This window comes from Bombina bombina, chromosome 3, assembly GCF_027579735.1.
Source record: "Bombina bombina isolate aBomBom1 chromosome 3, aBomBom1.pri, whole genome shotgun sequence".
Lineage (NCBI taxonomy): Eukaryota > Metazoa > Chordata > Amphibia > Anura > Bombinatoridae > Bombina > Bombina bombina.
Window position 1 is genome coordinate 965,909,710 of NC_069501.1, and position 22,813 is coordinate 965,932,522.

General features: G+C 40.4%; 1 protein-coding gene across 1 annotated transcript in view; it reads left to right on the forward strand.

The window, feature by feature from the left end:
• Positions 1–22,813, forward strand: part of RB1 (RB transcriptional corepressor 1) — a 1,127,793-nt gene that overhangs the window by 1,003,324 nt on the left and 101,656 nt on the right. Inside the window, exon 24 of the mRNA XM_053708021.1 lies at positions 1,389–1,493. Within this exon, the coding sequence (XP_053563996.1) occupies positions 1,389–1,493 (105 nt within the window). The remainder of the gene's footprint in view (positions 1–1,388; positions 1,494–22,813) is intronic.

Here is a 22,813-nt window from a genome sequence, read left to right on the forward strand (position 1 = left end):
AAATGGGGGAGCTATTTAAGCCTTTGGTTGGGGTGTCTTTGCCTCCTCCTGGGGGCCAGGTTCTGTTTTTCCCAAAAGTAATGAATGCAGCTGGTAAGCATAATTTAAGTTTTCTTGGAGTCTTAATTTAGTTCTAAGACTTTTACAACAGCCTCCGTTTGAGCCTATTTATTTTTTAGATATTAAGTTGCTATCTTTAAAGGTGCTGTTCTTATTGACAATCTCTTCTGCTCTAAGAGCTCTTGTCTGTGATCTGCTAAACTAAATCTGGTTTTCTGCATAAAGTGGTGTCGGCTGATGTGCCGTCCTTATGTCCTAATCCATGTTCTTCTAAGTAGAGATTATTACACAATCTGGATATCATTAGGGCATTAGTTCTATCTTCATGCTACCAAGGATTTTAGTCTGTCATGTAGCCTGTTTGTGTTGTTTTCTGGTAAATGCAAGGGTCAAAATGCTACTGATTTTTTATTGTCTTAGAGGCAGGTCAGCAAGCTCCTGCCCATATCACTGCTCGCTCCACTTATTCTGTGTCCACATCTTGGGCTTTCAAGTATGAGGCTTCGGTAGAACAGATCTGCTAGGCTGCTACCTGGTCTTCTCTGCATACATTTAAGAAATGTTATCAGTTAGATGTTTTTGCCTCAGCAGAGGCATCTTTTGGCAGAAAGATTCTTCAGGCGTACCTAGCAAATAGGTGACTGCCTCAATTTTTAATCCCACCCCAATTCTTTGTGGACTCCACAGCTTGGGTATAGTTTCCCATATGTAAGAATACGGATTGTTGTGGACTCTCACAACCATTAGAAAGGAAAAAAAATGTATCCTTACCTTTATAAAAAAAATATCTTTCTTGGTAGTGAGAGTCCACGAACCCGCCCTGTTATTAAGTGGCAGCAGTCCTAGTTGCACCTCTTTACCCCTTTTTATCTCACTTAAGTTTCACTATCCTTGGGTATGAGACTACTGGGAGGGAAGGGGAAGTAGGAGGTATAGTTGAAGGCTAAAGTTGGGGTGTCTTTGCCTCCTCCTGGTGGCCAGGTCATGTATTCCCATATGTAAGAATAAGGATTTTGTGGATTCTCACTACCAAGAAAGAAAATAATTTAGCAGTTAAGAATAAATTTAGATTTTTAGAGTTCTTCCCGTTTGAGATTGTGTCTTAATCGGATATATAAATCTACTGGTTATGTTGTGTTTGCTATTGCACAGATAGCCTGAAAATAAGGCTAGTAAGTAAGAGCAGTGGACTTCAGCCACACAATTTAGTAATATAAGGGCATTATTCAAAATGTCTTCCTTTTTTCTTTTTTTTTTATAATAACAAATGCATTGTCCATCTGGTTATTGTGTATTGTCATTCAGACTAACTTCTTTCTTTGCCTTAGATAATGATGTGCTCTATGTATGGAATTTGCAAAGCAAAGAATATTGACCTACTATTTAAGACTATTGTAACATCATACAAGGAGATGACACATGCGAACCAAGAGGTATGCTTCCTTTAATGACCATTCCTAGATACCTTAGAACTTCCTCCTATTCCATGTGTTTCCATTTCTTAAGTCATGCTTTGTTTCTTCATATGTCTCTCCTCATATGTCTCCTCACGATTAGAAATTTTGAGTTAGACATTATGACCTCTTTTTCTTTCTGCCAAGTCACATTTGCCTGACCCCATAGTGAATATATTACATAACCTCAATTGTCCCATCAACCTCCGATAGCAGGAGGTCATAAAACCCCTACTTTTGAAAAAAATCAACATCACTATTTCATATGTTATCTTGTATTAGTATTACTTTATTATGGGAAATGGGGCTCTTGAAGCCAACTTTCTACTTTAATTCTAGGTGTTATTGTATGATACATGGGAGTGAAGCATCACATACTGATCCTGGCGCTGATATCCTTACTTATAAATGAAATTTAATTTAATTATATAGTCAGCCAAAAGGAAATTGCATATTTAATTATTTTTATCCCAATGTGTCCTAGGGTATTTCATGTTGTATTTTGTTGTGATTTAATATCCGTAATACACTATTTATCCAGTTCTAACTTTTTAAGGTATTGAAGTGTCCTTGAAAAATCTGAACAGAAAAATTGAAAGATGTTTCTTTTATAAGATACGATGAGTCCACGGATTTCATCCTTATGGGATATCGCCTCCTGGTCAGCAGGAGGAGGCAAAGAGCACCACAGCAGAACTGTATATATAGCTCCTCCCTTCCCTCCCCAAGTCATTCTCTTTGCCTGTGTTAGTGATAGGAAGAGGTAAAGTGAGGTGTTTAGTTATAGATTCTTCAATCAAGTGTTTATTATTTTTTTAAAGTGCTGCTACTTTGTTCTGGGGTGTAGCCTAGACCAGATCAGTCTCTTCAGTCAAAAGAGAAGCATCTGGTGGCTTTGAAGCAATGGGAACTTGTGGGACATAATTCTCACTGCCCCTCCCATATACTTTTGCTGCCCTATCTGGGAAAAAAATCTGAGGGACTTTTGCTCAGTATTTTTCTTGTATCCTTCAGGTCCATGTGAGCAGTAGGATTTCACACGCCTGAGTGCTGCCTTTGCTGTCGGCAGCTTGTGAGGTAAGTGCCATTTTTGTTTCTGGGCTTAGAAAATAGCAGAACACTTCAGAAGGATTTGGCCTATCACGTAATAATTGAGCAGCCCTTTGCATATTATATGGGCTCTTTACAGGTATGCATTCTCTTGTTCATTTAGGAGAGTATACAGACAGCAAATATACATTTCTTTCACTTGGTGATTGTATTTAACCCACTTGCACGGCACCTGTTTGTACATTATTGTTGTAAGCAAACATGGGGCATGTTCTCCCGGCAGTTATTTATACAAATACAAACCGACCGGGAGTTTGCTATATTTTGCCTGTTGCACAGCGACTGTTTGTCAGAGTTTTGTGACATATCGTTATAAGGGATTATTTTGTTCAAACATGGGGCATGTTCTCTTGGCGGTTATTTATACAAAGATAAGCCGACCGGGAGTTTACTATATTCTGCCTGTTACACAGTGTCATATCGTTATAAGGGCCTGTTTTATTCAACCATGGGGCATGTTCTCCCGGCGTTTTTTTATACATATACAAGCCGACCAGGAGCTTTCTATGGGCTCACATCGCTCTCTTCGAGTGTAATTATGGCGTAGTATTTTTCAATTTATTGTTTACGCCCACGATGGGCGGTCCTTAACATGGCCCTGTTCATAGCGCGCACTTTTCTTCCCCTTCACTGGGTGTTGTAAACTTGTTGCGCAAGATAAAGAAATAAAGCGCACATGATGAGGCAAAACAAGTGCACACATACGGATTCTTTGCACTTGTCCCAATATCGTTATAAGACAGCATCACGTTACAAGACTCCTTATACACACACTTCTATTTTATTTGGGTCATTTTGCTACAAACATGTCGTTCTCATTATACCTTGAACATGAAGTGAGGGCTCCTCTCAGCAAGCTCATCTGAGATGCCCATAGTTACTCTGATGATTGTGTGCAAGACATTGAAACATTTTGTCTTTAACTTTTAAAGAGACAGTAACACACAAAACAGATAACGTTCTGTTTCAGCCCTTAAGTGTCAGTACCGTTTTTGGTGGGGTTTCCTTTATTTGAAAGTCAGCTTTGTATTTCAAAACAAGTGTACTCATAAAACAAACAATTTTCTTCTGCCCCACATGCGGTGCTCTGCGGTTCCTTGCACTTTTCTTATGGAATTGTGGGCACATGACATGGTTGCTTTAATGTGCATAGCAACGTCTACTTCCAGCAAGGTTACCATGCTAATTGGATCTTTTCTGACGCTGATACAAGAGAAGTTAAAGGGAGAGTAACTTTTTTTACTGTGTAAACTTTATTAAAAGACTTGAGGCTGTTTGTTTGTTATTTCATCCTTTGTGACATAGGATGGTACAAGGACACAGAAAAAAAAAAAAAAGTTACTTTGAGATTTAAAGAGACAGTAACGTAGCGGAGCCTGACTGAGCTCTAAGATGGAGGTTTAGGTGGAGAGCTCCGTGCAATTAGGAGCTGAAATAAGGTATAACTAAGGTGTACAGTGTGAATGACCAGACACATTAGAGGGAAAAAGAACCCTTATTGCTGGGCTAATTCTTTTTGGTCCGGATCGCCACTGAGGGCGCAGATATAGACCGGCCTGGGAGCGGGTGACTAAGGCCTGTGATAGAGACATAAGCTGCAGGAAGCTCAGAGGTCCATGGGCTGAAGGGGTCTACCTCCGCTTGCTTCTGGATATACAGGCAGAGCAACAGTCGGGTGAGATAGAGGATCGGAAGCAAACACTTAGCGGTGTGATGCAGAGAGGTAGATACCGTGATATCGATCTGCCATTAACACGTGGGTAAATGGCATCGCAACAAGACCCTAAGCTGGAGATCAGGCTACGACTCTAATATTTTTCCCATCAACACACAAGGGGAACAACGAGCAGATGAATGCCGGTGAGAATAAAAATGTTTATTAATGATAAGTGGGGGTTGTGACGTGGCGGCTAATGACGCAGCTGATATAAAGGCATACAACAAAGCCTAAGCTACAACAATATAACAGGGGACCCTTGGCATGTATGTATCACAGTAGTAAAGAGACCTTTAGCATATAACTACCCCTTAAATCTTGAGCTGTGGCAATCTGGGGGGGGGGACACTCTGCAAAATATCCAGGCTGTATTAATATATTCCCTAACTTGCCATTAACCATATACTCTGCAGGAGGAGGAAATGGGGGAGTGTATTGCGGACTATTAAGATTTATTGTATTCAGCAGCAGAAGGAATAAATAGTTATTGGGGCACATCCACTGACTGGCAATAAATAAAACCAGATTCCTTTTATAATCTGTTGGTCTCAAGAGTTCCATAGTGCACGGATCTACCATGTCTACCAGAAAAACAAATAAGTTAGATAAACCTCCCAAAACAGCATCTATGGATTCTTTCTTTAAAACATCAAAAGCGAATAAACTCCCTGAAAACACGGAGTCACAAGCTGAAGAAGAAATAGACATGGAGTCCTCTGTGTTAACCCCAGCAGATCAAATTCCTGCTACAAAGGCAGGCCTACAATTATTAGTCTCCAAAAAGGACATAGACACAAACTTTGAAAAGCTCTGGAACAAAATAGACCATCTCCACTCCACTGTGACGGCAAGTCTAAAAGAAATAAAGAATGACATCACAGAAATTGGCAATAGGGTAGACACCCTGGAAACTAATCAGGAAGAGATATCTGAGGACGTCTCCACGATTTCCCAATCCATCTGCTCGCAACAAGAGATTCAGGAGCTTCAAGAAAAGATGGAGGATCTGGAGAGCAGGTCCCGGAGGTGCAATTTGCGACTTAAGGGGGTCCCAGAGTCAGTCCTAAATAAGGACTTACACTCATATCTACACCAATTGTTTCAGGCAATTACAGGAGACGGCACGGAAGACTCCTTTCAAATAGAGAGAGCCCTCAAAGCCAAACCTAAGGATGATTTTCTGCCTAGAGATATCATTGTTAAGCTCTTGCGCTTCCCTGAGAAAGACAAACTTCTACAGGCAGCACTTCAAAATCCCACATTTAAATTCCAGGGAAACGTGATACAGTTTTATCAGGACCTCTGCATACGCACTCTACAGCGTCGCAATACACTCAGACCACTCACAGCCCTCCTTAGAAAACACCAAATACCATACCGTTGGAGCTTTCCATTCGCCCTCATAGTCACGAAGGAGGGCAAATCAATAATCATCAGATCCCTTGAGGACTTGTCCTCAGCGTGCAAAAATTTGGGTTTGGATCTGCCAGATTTCCCAACTACTACGCCATTCACAAAGTCTTCTGACCCCATAGAATCCAGAAGCTCCTCTTCTAAAGGCAAATGGACAAAGATCGCCATAGGGGGCAAGAAAACCAAAACATGAAGCTTCAACCTACAACCGCAAAATAGGCGGTGGATCTGTCTTTAACCTCTTAATCATCTGGCTATATTAGACCTTGTTGGAGGAGTCCCCTAGATGATACATAGACTTCTACAACATCTTCATATGAAGAAAATGTGCACAGGAGGTGCACATGGGGTATTTCTACCCATATCCTTTTCTTTTTTTCTCACTCAATTATTCATAAGGACATAATTTTCATGAATAACAGTTATTAGAATTGTACGTTTTTCAGATATCTGGTTACTTATACTCAATGCCTTTAACTGAAGGTTGGCTGTCGTCCAACTCTCCTGATTGCATGCTTTACCTTTTCTATTCTTTCCTTCATTTCTTCTACCGGCCTCTTCTCTTCACCTTCTTTGCCTTATTCTAATACTTTTTTACTTTTCTACACTCTTTTCAGGAGGGGTTGGGCTTAAGTTAAATGGGTAATATTGTTTATAGGTTTATGTTTGTGTTTAAGTTTGTCAGGTTTACAATAAGTTATTGTGCTCACTTCAAATCACACCCAATCACACATCAGGCATTTTTGCCTATGGAAATCTTTCTCCATCTGGGAGACTTAGTTGTCTCTTATGGTGGAAGTGGTATAATTCACAAGATGACTGGTTCTTACGTTGCTCTCTCCCCTGGGGTCTCTCTGAGACAGCAAGCAGGTTTAGTTCCCACCCCCAACCAAAACATGGGTCCCTCTCATAATGCTCCAGGATGACCCTTCCCAATATTAACTTACTCTCACATAACGTGAGGGGTCTTCATTCTGATGTCAAGAGACGCACAGCTCTTACACAGTATAGAAATCTACATGCCAACATAGTGTTTCTCCAGGAGACACATTTTGTTAGTTCCTCCATTACCAAGTACTGGTCAAGAGAATTCACGCAACATTATCATGCCACATCAAACACAAAGAAACAAGGAGTTTCCATTTTAATACATCATTCTCTGTTATTTGTACATGAGGAAACCATAGCTGACAAGGAGGGCAGATATATACTGGTACAGGGCCAGATTCAAGGAGTAGAGGTAGTATTATGTAATGTGTATGCCCCGAATGAGAAGCAGAATGCCTTCTTTAAAAAAATCTTGCACCTGTTAACTAATTGGTCTAGAATGCGGGTAATACTGACAGGAGACTTTAACCTAGACATCCAAAATCTTACACATACACCCCCTAACATAACCTCTAAAAAATATGGGAGACTCAGGTCTATGGCCAAATCCATTATGGATTCTCTGAGCCCTCACTCCCTGATTGATTCGTGGAAAACACTGCATGGTCTAACCACAGACACAACATTCTATTCAGCAGCCCATAAAACATATACTAAGTTGGACTATATCTTCACTAGTCAGATTTTACAGCCAGTTCTTAGGTCATCTGGTATTCATACATGTGTGTGGTCGGACCACTCTATAACCCAAGTTCAACTGGGTGACGTAAGAGACCCAAATAGGGTGCAAACCTGGACATACGACCCCTCTTGCTTAAAGAATCCCCAAACTAAGAACGACTTAATGAAGGCATTAAGGGAATATTGGAGCATTAACTTAGATTCGACCTCTAACCCCATAACAGTTTGGGCAGCACATAAGTCAGTAATCCAGGGGTTACTCATTAAAGAAAAAACTATCTTAAAGAAAAAAATTGACACATATATCACAGCTGTATTCTGAGATAGAGGAATTAGAACGCTCACACAAATTGACTTACTCGGCTTGACTTACTACCACACTTCATTTACTACAACTTAAAAAACAGTCCCTAGCAAAATACCTAAATGAGCATTCCATTAGGGCGGCTCACAGGCTGAAAACGAACTTCTTTCTATATGCAAACAAGCCGGACAAATATTTAGCCAAAAAAATTAGGGACACCAATCAGGGATACATGGTCCCTTTCTCACGGTACTCCGGAATGTTTACTCTCACCCCTCGGCGCGAGTTAGGGCAATTGGACACCAATCCGCAACTATTCAAATTCGAAACGGTACCAGGCAGGGTTGCCCCCTCTCGCCACTTTTATTTGTGTTGTGTATAGAGCCCCTTGCCGCCTCAATTAGGAACAACCCGGAAATAGTGGGATTGCAAATTGGGAGGTGCACCCATAAGATTACCCTGTTTGCGGATGACATTTTGCTGACAATAACGAAACCACTCCTGACGTTACCCATCCTGTATAACACTATCCAAGAGTTTTCCTCTATCTCAGGATATAAAATTGACCTGGATAAATGTGAGGCCCTCCCCATTAATCTTCCAAAACACACAATGAAAACTATTGAAACCAATTTTGAATTCAGATTGTCCAAAAATAGCATTAAATACTTTGGAAAAAACCTGACACCACTCTCTTCTAGCCTTTACAGACAAAATTACCTCCCAATGTTCAAGAAAATTCACTCAGACCTTAACAGATGGCAGACATATAACTTCTCATGGTATGGGAGACTAACATCTATTAAAATGAATATATTGCCAAGGGTTTTATACCTATTTAGAGTTTTTTTGTGCCCCTACATATGCAAATATCTATCTTGGATGGTGGGAACGTGAACACGTATTTGGGGAGAGAATGGAACAATATATGGACAACATACTGTTATGGCTCAGGTACATAGATGATATCTTCATTCTATGGAAAGGGGACGAATTGAGATTCAAACAGTTCATACAGGAACTTAACTGCAATGATCTTAATCTGAAACTAACCTATGAAATCAGTAACTCAACTGTAACCTTCCTTGACCTAACAATATCAAAGGACATGTTTGGACAGGTACAATCCAGCATACATAGAAAGAAAACAGCTACGAATTCTATACTATCTTTCGACAGTGCACATCACCCCTCCACTAAAAAAGCCATTCCACATGGCGAATTTTTGAGAATACGCAGAAATTGCTCAGAGATTGATAATTTTAAAAAAGAATCAAAGGAATTAAAAAACAGACTAAAGAGTAGAGGATATCCCAACAGCATTCTCAAAAAGGCATACCACAAAGCACTTCATATGAACAGAAATGATCTGCTCTTCCCAAAACAAAAACAGACTAAGGATACTAGAATCCGTTTTGTGGGCACATATAACATAGCACACAAAGAAATAACTAGCATTCTGAACAAACATGTTCATATACTACATACTGATAGAGACCTAGCCAAAAATGTGGGAAACAAAGTTGCAATTAGCTGGAAAAGGGCTCCAACAATCAGAGATAAAGTCATGAAGAGTCACTTTTCAAGAAGACCTAGTGTCAGAAAAGATGGTCTAAACGGCACATATCCATGTGGTACCTGCAAATTCTGTATCTATATGAAGAATATCAAAGAAATATCTATCTTCCCAGAAGGGGTGAAAAGAATTAATGGTCTATTCAACTGCAAGACGTGCAACATAATATACTGCTTGGAATGCAGTTGCAACAAAAAATATGTGGGAATGTCCACTAGGGAACTCAGGAGAAGACTAGGTGAACACCTGGGAAATATAAAAAACGCCAAAAAAGATCTGGAGAAAGGAAAAAAACTGACATCAGTTGCAAAACACTTTTTAGACTGCCATAATAGTAAACCAGATTTGAAATGTTGGGTCCTACAAAAACTCAACCTGGGTATTAGAGGAGGTAATATGGAAAATACCCTCTTAAAGGCAGAATCAAAATGGATTTTCTGGTTACAGAGTATAGCACCCAACGGACTAAACGAAATGATACAATATAGTGCCTTTCTGAACTGACAAGAGACAAACCCTATTGATTACAATTTTTTTTTTTCACTCTCTCAACATATAAGATAACTGACCAATGGAATAATTTACTGATAACCAGTATTCATTGGGTGTCCCACCAAGATTTAAAATACTATGAACTAGAGGTGTTCTCATTAGACAAGAACTTAAAAAGTCATGCATTCCAGTCCTATGTAACATATATAAGTATATAGAAAATTTAATGGAAGTCAACCACTATATATGTGAAATAAAAAACTTAATTCGAATTAATTCACACTTCAGTTAGAAGTATCTAAGGGATATCAATAGCACCAGCACTATGAGTAATCACCCCATGTTTTTCCAATTATCTGTTTATATAATTTTCAAATAATAACTCAAGTGGTTTAATAATACTAAACCTAAACCCATGAAAATTCCTTTCAAAAGTGCTAAACAATGATTGTGATAACATAATAAACCTCAGATAATGGGAAACAAAGTACAAACATTCATACAGAGGAATTACTGGTTACGTAATACAGAGAGAGCAAAGCCTTATGTAGTATATGTGTGATAAACATATCCATGTCAAATACTGAATATACAAGATATAAATGATCGATATAATAGTAGAAACAGCACACAATAAATCCATTGGCCTAAGTGAGCAGATACACCTTGTCCGCAAATATTAAATAACCAGCTGAAAATTCTTATCAGAATCATTATGCTAAAATGTAAACCGCAACTAGAATAAGCAAAACCGCATAATACCATCTGCGGAAATAAGTACACAATGATCATTTATTTGGCTGTAGTGCGAAACATAGCACAAATATTAACACAGAATCATATATGGAATCCTTTGTGATTTAATGTAGATACAGCTTTGCACAATATATATGATCAAAAATAACCGAATATGATCGTCAAAAATACAAGATAGAAAGGAACGACACGAAAATGTAAACACTACACAGGAAATCTATTGGCTACCTAGCAGACACACCTCCGTACAAAATAGGTCACAGCTGATTATGACGCCCTCTAGTCATCCTTACACTGAAAAGTGTAAGATGACTGCTGATAGGTTGACAGAACTTGGAAAAATGGAATCGGCCATGTGATTGGCTGATGATCCTTTATAAGCCGTGTGTGGCGGTCGGACCGGACGCCTCTGAAAAAGCAGTTGCGAAACGCGCATCAGGCGTTTGCACTGCTCCTCTCTTACAAGTCCGGTTGTTTATAGCTTTAATTGTTGGCCTCTTTTAGGCACCTTACCCTTCACCTTAAAAAACTTAGAAACTTAAATTATTGTTAAACCTAAATAATTTTAGCCTAGAAAATTACTTACTTAGGCTGTTTTCAGCCCTACTCTGTTGGAGCGATATGCTCAGACTTAGGCTATTATTATAGTTAAAACTCTCGTGGTACCACTTAATCTGGAAACTATTCCATTACAATATTATTAGTGTATGTCTGAAAAAGCGAATGTTGGCATAATATTACTTGATTGATTTAGACTACGGGTAGTCTTATGATAGTGGAATACAACAGGCAGGATTACCGTTGCTTATATTCCTTTATAAATTCAGAGCTAATGCAGACCTAACATTACTAGAGTCACATATTCCCTCAGTCTTACACTTATTTCTTTAATTTGAGGGAACACCCTACAACATAATTAATGGTAAACCTGGGCTATTGGGAAACTCTAAGTGGAACAGTTTAAAGATAAATATATCCTTTACCTCAAACATCCTGAACATGTATCTATATTGTATTGTGTGGCATATATCCACATACAAATGAACCAACAGATATAACACCCTATTAATCGTATAGAAAATCAACTAACAAGAATGAAGTAATATATTTATTAATACCACTGATGATAATGGTACTCTAAATATAAGTTTAATCATATAGGTGAGGACATTGATAATTATTGTCCAAGCTATACACCGGACTCTGTGATACAGACTGATCACTGTATCACACCTGAGAGGAGCTCCTGTGTACCGAGTATCACTCGGACACATCTTTTATTTGTTTGTCATTTTATTCTCACTGGTGGATAACTCCACTCTTTTTTTACAAAATATATTTGAAGTAAAAATTAAGTTTTAAACCAATACACGACACACCACACAACTCACAGCATTGGTTTTGACCCCCAACAAAGTGTGCCCAATATGCTTCACTTTCTCTGTCCTTCTTCCTAATACTATTTAGAGTTTTACCAATAAAAGTTAATAAACAAGACCTTGATTCAATCCAATCAGCCCTTCACAATTTCCTCAGAGATAAGAAACAAGCTAGGGTATCATCCCAGCTTCTCACCAGACATAGACAACTGGGAGGGGTTGGGTTACCTAATTTGCAGGATTATTACAAGGCGTCTAGGCTTGCACAGCTTTCCCTATGTGGTAGGGGAGATAGCAACATCCTCTGGCCGGTTCTGGAGTCTGAGTTGGGGAGCCTCAACTCACCAGAAGATATCATATGGGAGACGGGGGTGTCACAACTTTCTCCAGCCACCAAATTGTCAATACAGGACTGGAATAAGGCTAAAGGGCCCAACAACATCTTCCCTGTAAACTCACTGAAAATACCTCTAAAATACCTACTAATTCCCGATTACGGACCAATGGTGGGTAAATGGGAGAATAAGGGACTTGATAGAGTCGCGGACCTGGTGAGTAACGAGTCACCCATATCCTATTCACAACTGAGCCAAAAAATTGAACCGTTGCCACTCCAGTGGTTCTTATACTTACAAATAGCATCAGCGATACGCACATATATTTCCAAGAGTACTCCTAAGAGTATTACAAATTTAGAGAGATTGTGTAGTTCCCCCAATAGACCTAAGCATGCAATTTCACTCATTTACCTTGATTTGCAGACAGCTAGAATTAAATCTAAGACCCCTTTAATACTCAAGTGGGAGGCAGACTTGGGTGCGGAAAAGGAACAGGAAGATTGGGACAAGGTGTTCTACAACTCATGTAAATCCTTATTAAGTGCAGACCTTAGAGAAAACATTATAAAGACCTCCTTTAGGTGGTACCTAACCCCTATTCAGACAGCGAATTTGGTCAGAGGTGGATCTAGATTTTGCTACAGGGGGTGTGAGGAGGTGGGAACCTACCTCCACATGTGGTGGGAGTGCTCCAGGGTTAAGTCTATATGGAAGAACCTCTCTAGGCTCTTGAGTGGTCTTTTAGACGAAAATATACATCTAGACATTGCACAAGTTCTCTTACACGAAAGCCTACCCAACTTAAATAAACACATTAATGCTTTTATCAAGATATTATGCACTATTACTAGGGTCAGTATAGCAAGGTACTAGAAGACGAGAGTGCCTGTATGGTAGGAAATAATGTCCAAATACAAGCAAACATACTCTATGTATGAATCAGCTGCACACATACAGGGCACATCAGACACTTTCCAGAAAATATGGTACTATTGGATGTTGTGGAAGAGAAGGAGAAAACATAGCAAACAAAGCTGATGTGTCTGGGGAGGATAGGGGGGGAGGTGAGACGGGAGAACCATCTTAAATATAACTCACCACTATTGATCCATAAATACATTACAGTTCCACATAGTCTTTGAGCAACGGAGGAAACTAATGTATGTGGAGGTGGGAGATTGTGATGAAAATCGTTTTACTAACAGTGTGAGAATACTTATTTTGTGTTTATACAGTTATATTGGTTTATAGTATATGTTTACGATTTGACAATTTGATCCTGCTCATACAAAGAGTCAATAGCCGGGAAGTCTATGGACTCCTGGGGGGACTTCAGAGGGTGTTGGATATTACATGGTCATGAGTATTGGTTTTTATCCTTTGGGGGGGGGGGGCCTAAGGATGGAGTCTAATGTGAAATGGAGTCTCAGGGGCCAAGACTAATATAAAGCAAATGGCCTGTTTTACAGAGTTCTTATGAACATCTAATATGGTCCTGGGACTATTCAGACTTTTCTTTTCTGTATAAAGAGGCTAGATATTGTATCTACTATTATATTGTGACTGACTTGATTTTGTATTGCACATTTAAATGTTGAATAAAAATGATTTAATCATAAAGAGACAGTAACGTTTTGTTCTGTGTATATTATAATAGATGATTTCTCCAACATAGGTGTGTCCGGTCCACGGCGTCATCCTTACTTGTGGGATATTCTCTTCCCCAACAGGAAATGGCAAAGAGTCCCAGCAAAGCTGGTCACATGATCCCTCCTAGGCTCCGCCCACCCCAGTCATTCTCTTTGCCGTTGCACAGGCAACATCTCCACGGAGATGGTTAAGAGTTTTTTGGTGTTTAAATGTAGTTTTTATTCTTCTATCAAGTGTTTATTTTAAAATAGTGCTGGTATGTACTATTTACTCTGAAACAGAAAAAAGATGAAGATTTCTGTTTGTAAGAGGAAGATGATTTTAGCAGAAGTTACTAAAATCGATTGCTGTTTCCACACAGGACTGTTGAGATGAAGTAACTTCAGTTGGGGGAAACAGTTAGCAGACTTTTCTGCTTAAGGTATGACTGGCCATATTTCTAACAAGACCATGTAATGCTGGAAGGCTGTCATTTCCCCTCATGGGGACCGGTAAGCCATTTTCTTAGTTAAATAAAAGAATAAAGGGCTTCAAAAGGGCTTAAAAAACTGGTAGACATTTTTCTGGGCTAAAACGATTGCTTTACTAGGCATATTATGCAGATTCTAAATATTAATGGTTATTTTAATCTTGGGGATTGTTTAGAAAAACGGCAGGCACTGTATTGGACACCTTTTTCAGATGGGGGCCTTTTCTAGTTATAGACAGAGCCTCATTTTCGCGCCACTAATGCGCAGTTGTTTTTGGAGAGCAAGGCATGCAGATGCATGTGTGAGGAGCTAAGATTCACTGAAAAAGCTTATAGAAGGCATCATTTGGTATCGTATTCCCCTCTGGGCTTGGTTGGGTCTCAGCAAAGCATATAGCTGGGACTGTATAGGGGTTAAATGTAAAAACGGCTCCGGTTCCGTTAATTTAAGGGTTAAAGCTCTGAAATTTGGTGTGCAATACTTTTAATGCTTTAAGACACTGTGGTGAAATTTTGGTGAATTTTGAACAATTCCTTCATACTTTTTCACATATTCAGTAATAAAGTGTTTTCAGTTTGAAATTTAAAGTGACAGTAACGGTTTTATTTTAAAACGTTTTTTGTGCTTTGTTGACAAGTTTAAGCCTGTTTAACATGTCTGTACCATCAGATAAGCTATGTTCTATATGTATGAAAGCCAAGGTGTCTCCCCATTTAAATTTATGTGATAATTGTGCCATAGTGTCCAAACAAAGTAAGGACAGTAATGCCACAGATAATGATATTGCCCAAGATGATTCCTCAAATGAGGGGAGTAAACATGATACTACATCATCCCCTACTGTGTCTACGCCAGTTATGCCCACACAGGAGGCCCCTAGTACATCTAGTGCGCCTATACTTATTACCATGCAACAATTAACGGCTGTAATGGATAACTCTATAGCAAATATTTTATCCAAAATGCCTACTTATCAGAGAAAGCGCGATTGCTCTGTTTTAAACACTGAAGAGCAAGAGGACGCTGATGATAATTGTTCTGTCATAACCTCACACCAATCTGAAGGGGCCATGAGGGAGGTTTTGTCTGAGGGAGAAATTTCAGATTCAGGAAAGATTTCTCATCAAATTTAAATAAATTTAAATAAATTTAAATTAGAACATCTCCGCGCACTGCTTAAGGAGGTATTATCTACTCTGGATGATTGTGACAATTTGGTCATTCCAGAGAAGTTATGTAAGATGGACAAGTTCCTAGAGGTTCCGGTGCCCCCCGACGCTTTTCCTATACCCAAGCGGGTGGCGGACATAGTAAATAAGGAGTGGGAAAGGCCCGGCATACCTTTTGTTCCCCCCCCCTATATTTAAGAAATTATTTCCTATAGTCGACCCCAGAAAGGACTTATGGCAGACAGTCCCCAAGGTCGAGGGGGCGGTTTCTACTCTAAACAAACGCACTACTATTCCTATCAAAGATAGTTGTGCTTTCAAAGATCCTGTGGATAAAAAATTAGAGGGTTTGCTTAAAAAGATTTTTGTTCAGCAAGGTTACCTTCTACAACCAATTTCATGCATTGTTCCTGTCACTACGGCAGCGTGTTTCTGGTTCGAGGAACTAGAAAAGTCGCTCAATAAAGAATCTTCGTATGAGGAGGTTATGGACAGAGTTCAAGCACTTAAATTGGCTAACTCTTTTATTTTAGATGCCGCTTTGCAATTAGCTAGATTAGCGGCGAAAAATTCAGGGTTTGCTATCGTGGCGCGCAGAGCGCTTTGGCTAAAGTCTTGGTCAGCGGATGTGTCTTCCAAGACAAAATTGCTTAACATTCCTTTCAAGGGTAAAACATTATTTGGACCTGATTTGAAAGAGATTATTTCAGACATCACTGGGGGAAAGGGCCACGCCCTCCCACAGGATATGTCTTTTAAGGCTAAAAATAAGCCTAATTTTCGTCCCTTTCGCAGAAACGGACCAGCCTCTAATTCTACATCCTCTAAGCAAGAGGGTAATACTTCACAACCCAAACCAGCCTGGAGACCAATGCAAGGCTGGAACAAGGGTAAGCAGGCCAAGAAGCCTACCACTGCTACCAAAACAGCATGAAGGGATGGCCCCCGATCCGGGACCGGATCTGGTGGGGGGCAGACTTTCTCTCTTTGCTCAGGCTTGGGCAAGAGATGTTCAGGATCCTTGGGCGCTAGAAATAGTTTCTCAAGGTTATCTCCTGGAATTCAAGGAACTACCCCCAAGGGGAAGGTTCCACAGGTCTCAATTATCTTCAAACCAAATAAAAAGACAGGCATTCTTACATTGTGTAGAAGACCTGTTAAAAATGGGAGTGATTCATCCAGTTCCAATAAGAGAACAAAGGATGGGTTTTTATTCCAACCTGTTCATAGTTCCCAAAAAAGAGGGAACATTCAGACCAATTTTGGATCTCAAGATCCTAAACAAATTTCTCAGGGTTCCATCGTTCAAAATGGAAACTATTCGAACGATCCTACCTACTATCCAGGAAAATCAATTTATGACTACCGTGGATTTAAAGGATGCGTACCTACATATTCCTATCCACAAGGAACATCATCAGTTCCTAAGGTTCGCTTTTCTGGACAAGCATTACCAGTTTGTGGCACTTCCATTCGGATTAGCCACTGCTCCAAGGATTTTCACAAAGGTACTAGGGTCCCTTCTAGCGGTTCTAAGACCAAGGGGCATTGCAGTAGTACCTTACTTGGACGACATCCTGATTCAAGCGTCGTCTCTGTCAAAAGCAAAGGCTCATACGGACATCGTCCTAGCCTTTCTCAGATCTCACGGATGGAAGGTGAACAAAGAAAAAAGTTCTCTGTCCCCGTCAACAAGAGTTCCCTTCTTGGGAACAATAATAGATTCCTTAGAAATGAGGATTTTTCTGACAGAGGTCAGAAAATCAAAAATTCTAAGCTCTTGTCAAGTACTTCATTCTGTTCTTCGTCCTTCCATAGCGCAGTGCATGGAAGTAATAGGATTGATGGTTGCAGCAATGGACATAGTTCCTTTTGCACGAATTCATCTAAGACCATTACAACTGTGCATGCTCAGACAGTGGAATGGGGATTATACAGACTTGTCTCCGACGATTCAAGTAGATCAAAAGACCAGAGATTCACTCCGTTGGTGGCTGACCCTGGACAATCTGTCACAGGGAATGAGCTTCCGCAGACCAGAGTGGGTCATTGTCACGACCGACGCCAGCCTGGTGGGCTGGGGCGCGGTCTGGGAACCCCTGAAAGCTCAGGGTCTATGGTCTCGGGAAGAATCTCTTCTCCCGATAAACATTCTGGAACTGAGAGCGATATTCAATGCTCTCAAAGCTTGGCCTCAACTAGCAAAGGCCAAATTCATAAGGTTTCAATCAGACAACATGACGACTGTTGCATATATCAATCATCAGGGGGGAACAAGGAGTTCCCTGGCGATGGAAGAAGTGACCAAAATAATTCAATGGGCGGAGGATCACTCCTGCCACTTGTCTGCAATCCACATCCCAGGAGTGGAAAATTGGGAAGCGGATTTTCTGAGTCGTCAGACATTCCATCCGGGGGAGTGGGAACTCCATCCAGAAATCTTTGCCCAAATAACTCAATTATGGGGCATTCCAGACATGGATCTGATGGCGTCTCGTCAGAACTTCAAGGTTCCTTGCTACGGGTCCAGATCCAGGGATCCAAAGGCGACTCTAGTAGATGCACTAGTAGCACCTTGGACCTTCAACCTAGCTTATGTATTCCCACCGTTTCCTCTCATTCCCAGGCTGGCAGCCAGGATCAATCAGGAGAGGGCTTCGGTGATCTTGATAGCTCCTGCGTGGCCACGCAGGACTTGGTATGCAGACCTGGTGAATATGTCATCGGCTCCACCATGGAAGCTACCTTTGAGACAGGACCTTCTTGTTCAAGGTCCATTCGAACATCCGAATCTGGTTTCCCTCCAGCTGACGGCTTGGAGATTGAACGCTTGATTTTATCAAAGCGTGGGTTTTCAGATTCTGTAATAGATACTCTGATTCAGGCTAGAAAGCCTGTAACTAGAAAAATTTACCATAAAATATGGAAAAAATATATCTGTTGGTGTGAATCCAAGGGATTGCCATGGAACAAGATAAAGATTCCTAAGATTCTATCCTTTCTACAAGAAGGTTTGGAGAAAGGATTATCTGCAAGTTCTCTTAAGGGACAGATTTCTGCTTTATCTGTCTTACTACACAAACGACTGGCAGCTATGCCAGATGTTCAAGCATTTGTTCAGGCTCTGGTTAGGATCAAGCCTGTTTATAGACCTTTGACTCCTCCCTGGAGTTTAAATCTAGTTCTTTCAGTTCTTCAAGGGGTTCCGTTTGAACCCTTACATTCCGTAGATATTAAGTTATTATCTTGGAAAGTTTTGTTTTTGGTTGCAATTTCTACTGCTAGAAGAGTTTCAGAGTTATCTGCTCTGCAGTGTTCTCCGCCTTATCTGGTGTTCCATGCAGATAAGGTGGTTTTGCGTACTAAGCCTGGTTTTTTTCCGAAAGTTGTTTCCAACAAAAATATTAACCAGGAGATAGTTGTACCTTCTTTGTGTCCGAATCCAGTTTCAAAGAAGGAACATTTGTTACACAATTTGGACGTAGTCCGTGCTCTAAAATTCTATTTAGAGGCTACCAAAGATTTCAGCCAAACATCTTCCTTGTTTGTTGTTTATTCTGGTAAAAGGAGAGGTCAAAAAGCGACTTCTACCTCTCTTTCCTTTTGGCTTAAAAGCATTATCCGATTGGCTTATGAGACTGCCGGACGGCAGCCTCCTGAAAGAATCACAGCTCACTCCACTAGGGCTGTGGCTTCCACATGGGCCTTCAAGAACGAGGCTTCTGTTGACCAGATATGTAAGGCAGCGACTTGGTCTTCACTGCACACTTTTGCCAAATTTTACAAATTTGATACTTTTGCTTCTTCGGAGGCTATTTTTGGGAGAAAGGTTTTGCAAGCCGTGGTGCCTTCCATTTAGGTGACCTGATTTGCTCCCTCCCTTCATCCGTGTCCTAAAGCTTTGGTATTGGTTCCCACAAGTAAGGATGACGCCGTGGACCGGACACACCAATGTTGGAGAAAACAGAATTTATGCTTACCTGATAAATTACTTTCTCCAACGGTGTGTCCTGTCCACGGCCCGCCCTGGTTTTTTAATCAGGTCTGATGAATTATTTTCTCTAACTACAGTCACCACGGTATCATATGGTTTCTCCTATATATATTTCCTCCTGTCCGTCGGTCGAATGACTGGGGTGGGCGGAGCCTAGGAGGGATCATGTGACCCGCTTTGCTGGGACTCTTTGCCATTTCCTGTTGGGGAAGAGAATATCCCACAAGTAAGGATGACGCCGTGGACCGGACACACCGTTGGAGAAAGTAATTTATCAGGTAAGCATAAATTCTGTTTTTCAGCTGTTTGTTGTTAGTTCATCCTTTGTGATTGAGGATGCAACAAACACACTCAAGTATAGAGGAATAAGAAATTAGAGGTTTTCCTTATGACAATCTATGTTCATCAAGGGTTGCTATTGCAGCCGGCAATTTGCATTGGTACAAGTGCTGCTGCTTATTGGTTTGATACTCTGGAAGAGTTTCTTAAGTCTGAGATTTCTTTGGCAGAGGTACCTGATAGGACTAAAGTTTTTAAGTCAACTAATTCATTTATTACTGACGCTTCCCTGCAACTTACCTAATTGGTGGCTACGAGTTCAGGGTTCTCCATCTTAGCATGCAGCTCCTTTTTGGTGAAATATGGGTCTGTGGATGCTTCTTCCAAGTCTAATCTTTTGATTGTCCCTTACAAGGCGAAGACGATGCTGACTTGAAGGCAATTATTTCTGACTCTCGGATCTCCTTCCTCAGAATAAGAGATCCTATCGGAGAGGTCGACAGAGTACTTTTTGTTCCTTTCGGAATTCCAAAAGCTACAGTGGCTTCCAAGTCCGTGTGTAGGGTTGGCCCCGATCCAGGACTAGATCTAGCAGGGGGCGAGTTGTTTTTCTTCATCCAGGCTTGGATGAGAGATGTTCGGGTTCCCTGGGCAATAGATATTGTGTCTTCGGAATACTAACTGGAATTCAAAAAAAAGTTCTTTTCACAGAGGAAGGTTTTTTTTCACAAATTATCTGTAGACCAGATAAAAAGAGAGGCGTTCTTACGCTGTGTTTGAGACCTCTTCTCCTTGGGAATAATCCGTCCTGTTCCAATTCAGGAACAGGGACAGATTTTTTTTTCTCAAATCTGTTGTAGTTCCCAAAAGAGAGGGAATTTTCAGACCTATTTTAGGTCTCAAGAGTCTAAACAAGTTTCTCAGAATTCCGTCTTTCAATTGATCCAGGAGGGTCAATTTATGGCGACGGTGGATCTACAGGGTGCATACCTTCATGTTCCCATCCGCTGTGCCCATTTCATATTCCTTAGAGTAGCCGGGCGGATAACTCAGCATGCTAAAGGTGCTGTGGCTAAACTCTATAGCACCCCTAGGGTGGCAGGTTCAATCCCCGGCGAGGTCCACTCAGCCTTTCATCCTTCTGAGATCGATAAAATGAGCTGCGCCTTGAGACCCTTGTAGGTGATTAGCCTCGCTTCCAAGTACCCACTGCATGCATACATATAGTGCTCCTGTATTATACAATAATTTTTTCCATTCAGGGACTACCACTTTTAGTTTGTGGTTCTTCCTTTTGGTCTATCCAACACCCAGAATCCTCACAAATGTTTTGGGGTCTTACTGGCGGTTCTAAGGCCGCGGGGCATTGCAGTGGCTCCTTATCTGGATGATATACTGCTAGCAAGGTCCTGTACCACAATTGTGCTTTCCTTCCTGAGAACCCACAGGTGGAAGGTAAACCTGGAACATTTCCTTTCTGGGAATTGTATTCGCTTTATTTCTCTGACACTCTTTCTGAATCGCCTGAAAAGAAATTGTTCAAACGATGGGGATTACCATCAGGAGGCAGCTGCCTTAGAACAAAGATTAAAAGAAAGAGGATATGCAAATAAAACAATTAAAAAAGCTTGAATGCAGGTTGAACCTAAGGCAGGAGTGACTCTCCTTGGGGGGAAAATGAAGCAAAGGGATGACTATAAGGGAGTGACATTTGTCACCAATTATAGTGCACAGTTTCCACAAGTTGCAAATATAGTACGGAAACATTTCCCCATTTTGGCCGCTGACGATAAGCTTATTGAAGTGGTCAAGAAGGGTGTGAGATGTAGCTCGAGAAAATGTCCAACTCTGGGATCACTGCTATCAACCACAGAGTTAAAGTCACAGACTAAATCTCAAGGCACTTGGATGACCAGCAGGGGTATGTACAACTGCGGTCACAAAAAAGTGCAAACGTGTGAATATTTAGACAAAACTAAATCATTTAAGGCCCAAGTGACAGGAGAGGTTTTCACATGAAAACATGTATGAATTGTACGACTTCCAGTGTGATATACATGCTTACTTGCCAAGTGTGTGGAGTACAATACATAGGCCTCACCTCTAGGGACATTAAGACACAAATACGGGAGCATATATCAACCATCACGAGAGGCACTCAAATGGTGTGCCATAGAGGAAGTGAAAATTCCCAAAAGGGGAGGAGATTTAGATAGACTTTTGGCAAAAAGGGAGATGTTCTGGATACTCAGACTCAGAACTAGATTTCCAGAAGGTCTAAATTCCATATACGATATTATAAACTATTGGGAATAAGATATCTATATATATTATTTTCTTGATCACATACACACCAACAGCCTATATAATACATTTAAGTTACATCTTGTGTTAAACAAGTATCATTTTTACTCAGAGTTTCTAGTTTAACCTTAAACATAAGTACAGGTTAGTAAGGGGTTAATTACAATTGGTCCCTGATATACAGGGTCTCAGTAAAGTGTAATGATATCTATACCCCCAAATGCTTTCTAGGTGTGGGGGCAATCCAAAATACCTAACAGATATATTTATGATAATCCCAATAATAATATTAATATCTAACCATAAAACGTAATACTTATGATACACATCTTTCAACAACTAATTGATTATTTCCCTTCCCCTCCAACCCCCCCCCCCCTTCCTCCCCCAATAAAGATGCCTACCTCTACCCTTTCCAATACACCCTAAGTTTCAGGGACATAAGAGAAAAAATATTAGCTTGTCACAGTTCACTTAGATACCAAAATGGAATTTACATAGGAAGTTATTGATTATACAAAGAGTTAAATCCTATTGTTAAGTATCCCTTAGGTGCTACTAATCAGAGGGAGGGATAAGCGCTTTTTTATCCTATCAGCAACATTTTAATAGTTCTTAAAGGCAAGGAGGGTACACACACACCAGGCTATGATTACGGCAATCTGCCGAAACGCGTAAGCCCGTGTGCTGCGCTTTCCTCTATTCAAATGTGGCAGGCTGTCACAACTCTTTAAAGTTAATTTTAATTTTTGGGAAATAAATATTGAATTTTATATACG